The following is a 3,424-nucleotide window of genomic DNA, read 5'->3' as shown; positions in this document are numbered from 1 at the left end:
GGAGATACTGTGAACCTGTGTGCTACAGAACACGTTATAGATTCCACAGTACTTTAACAGCTCAGTATGTTGATGACCAACTAATAGTTCGTGGCCTCAATCCTAGAATGCTAGGAGTTAATAATTTATATAATTTGAAAACAATAATATATTTTGTAGTCATTAGAAACAGGATGTATAACTCTTTATGATCAAAGTTTACAAGAAGCTGAAGTGACCTGTAGTTTTATTTATCAACTCTCGTTTTTTATTCGAGAATGGAGGTTTAATCTTCCTGAGGTTTTGATGAAACTTCTGGTGAGTCCCTTTTTTTTTTTTAAGGGGAACCGCTTTGAAGACTGAAAATCTGTGAGGTTTAACAGTTTAACTAGGTTTAGTGTTAAAGACGAGGGCAATATTACTATTCTATTAAGAAAAACTCTAGTAATATAGGAATTTAGATTATTATTGTTTTACTTAGTAAGCCTTCAGTAATTTTACAGTTCAGAAGTGTTGAAGTTGAAGATACATGCTCTCTCACTAACCTAGGGTACTAGATTATTTTGGGGGGATAGCCATGATGTTGGCAGATTTAGAATGAGTCTTCGGTTAGCCTTGTTGATCTGTGTTGATATAATTCTATATGTTATATGTTAATGTTGATATATTTTATGTTATAATTTTAGACGTCTATGGTATATATGACCCAAACCTTTATATCCTTATTAATTCGACCTCGTTATTTATCTCATTTATTAGAGGTGAGTCAAATATTGTTCTCATATCTTTAAAATATTCATTTATTAGAGGTGAGTCAAATATTGTTCTCATACCTTTAAGATATTCATTTATTAGAGGTGAGTCAAATATTGTTCTCATATATTTAAGATATTCATTTATTAGAGGTGAGTCAAATATTGTTCTCATATCTTTAAGATATTCATTTATTAGAGGTGAGTCAAATATTGTTCTCATACCTTTAAGATATTCATTTATTAGAGGTGAGTCAAATATTGTTCTCATATCTTTAACATATTCATTTATTACAGGTGAGTCAAATATTGTTCTCATATATTTAAGTTATTCATTTATTAGAGGTGAGTCAAATACTGATCTCATATCTTTAAGTTATTCATTTATTAGAGGTGAGTCAAATATTGTTCTCATATCTTTAAGATATTCATTTATTAGAGGCGAGACAAATATTGTTCTCATACCATTAACATATTCATTTATTAGAGGTGAGTCAAATATTGTTCTCATACCATTAACATATTCATTTATTAGAGGTGAGTCAAATATTGTTCTCATACCATTAACATATTCATTTATTAGAGGTGAGTCAAATATTGTTCTCATATCATTAACATATTCATTTATTAGAGGCGAGTCAAATATTGTTCTCATACCTTTAAGTTATTCATTTATTAGAGGTGAGTCAAATACTGATCTCATATCTTTAAGTTATTCATTTATTAGAGGTGAGTCAAATATTGTTCTCATATCTTTAAGATATTCATTTATTAGAGGCGAGTCAAATATTGTTCTCATACCATTAACATATTCATTTATTAGAAGTGAGTCAAATATTGTTCTCATACCATTAACATATTCATTTATTAGAGGTGAGTCAAATATTGTTCTCATATATTTAAGATATTCATTTATTAGAGGCGAGTCAAATATTGTTCTCATATCATTAACATATTCATTTATTAGAGGTGAGTCAAATATTGTTCTCATACCTTTAAGTTATTCATTTATTAGAGGTGAGTCAAATACTGATCTCATATCTTTAAGTTATTCATTTATTAGAGGTGAGTCAAATATTGTTCTCATATCTTTAAGATATTACAGTGTTTTTACTTTTTGTACTTTATTATTTTGGGTTTCGTTTTACGTGATTGATCAGATGATAATTGTTTAATTTGTACATATAAACCAATATAAGTTGATGTACAGAGAAGTAAGATGGTACAATGTATTCTGTTATTGGTGCTTGTACTGTGATTTATCACTATACACTTCAAAATATCCTTCAAATATCTATTATAATTATAGAATTGATAATTTTATTTTAGGCTCAGCGAGGAATTGAAGGTAGTGAAAAATCAAAACATAATTTACATTCGTCTCCGTTACTACAACAACAAACATCAACTGAAGATATCGACCATCCTAGTAAACAACTTCTTAATATTCAACAGAGGTCAGTCCTAATTCTTACTTACTTTATTATACAATACTTACTCACTCTCTTATTATTATACAATACCTACTAACTCACGTATTATTTTACAATACTTACTCACTCACTTATTATTATACAATACCTACTAACTCACTTATTATTTTACAATACTTACTCACTCACTTATTATTATAAAATACCTACTAACTCACTTATTATTTTACAATACCTACTCACTCACTTATTATTATACAATACCTACTCACTCACTTATTATTATACAATACCTACTCACTCTCTTATCATTATACAATACTTACTGACTTATTATTATACAATACCTACTCACTCTCTTATTATTATACAATACCTACTCACTCTCTTATTATCATACAATACTTACTGACTTATTATTATACAATACCTACTCACTCTCTTATTATTATACAATACCTACTCACTCTCTTATTATTATACAATGCTTACCCACTCTCTTATTATTATACAATGCTTACTCACTCACTTATTATTATAAAATACTTACTCACTTATTATTATACAATACTTACTCACTCACTTATTATTATAAAATACTTACTCACTTATTATTATACAATACTTACTCACTCACTTATTATTTTACAATACTTACTCACTCACTTATTATTATAAAATACCTACTCACTCTCTTATTATTATACAATACTTACTCACTCTCTTATTATTATACAATACCTACTCACTCACTTATCATTATACAATACCTACTCACTCTCTTATTATTATACAATACTTACTCACTCACTTATTATTATACAATACCTACTCACTCACTTATTATTATACAATACTTACTCACTCTCTTATCATTTACAATACTTACTCACTTATTATTATAAAATACTTACTCATTCACTTATTATTATACAATACCTACTCACTCAGTTATTATTATACAATACTTACTGACTCACTCACTTATTATTATACAATACTTACTCAATCTCTTATCATTTACAATACTTACTGACTTATTATTATAAAATACTTACTCACTCAGTTATTATTATACAATACTTACTCACTCTCTTATTATTATACAATACTTACTCACTCACTTATTATTATACAATACTTACTCACTCACTTATTATTATACAATACTTACTCACTCACTTATTATTATACAATACTTACTCACTCACTTATTATAAAATACTTACTCACTTATTATTATACAATACTTACTCACTC

The 3,424-nt window shown here is 27.2% G+C and overlaps 1 protein-coding gene across 1 annotated transcript in view; it reads left to right on the top strand.

Moving 5' to 3' along the window:
• LOTGIDRAFT_175627 (hypothetical protein) overlaps positions 1-3,424 on the top strand; it is a gene marked incomplete at both ends in the record, with an annotated part of 48,015 nt that overhangs the window by 30,164 nt on the left and 14,427 nt on the right. The window contains 3 exons of the mRNA XM_009058119.1: positions 160-297; positions 666-740; positions 2,061-2,188. Coding sequence (XP_009056367.1) covers positions 160-297; positions 666-740; positions 2,061-2,188 — 341 coding nt within the window. The remainder of the gene's footprint in view (positions 1-159; positions 298-665; positions 741-2,060; positions 2,189-3,424) is intronic.

Source organism: Lottia gigantea (genome assembly GCF_000327385.1).
Source record: "Lottia gigantea unplaced genomic scaffold LOTGIsca_322, whole genome shotgun sequence".
Classification (NCBI taxonomy): Eukaryota; Metazoa; Mollusca; class Gastropoda; family Lottiidae; genus Lottia; species Lottia gigantea.
Note: the sequence above shows the minus strand (reverse complement) of the source record. Positions and strands in the feature narration are given on the sequence as shown.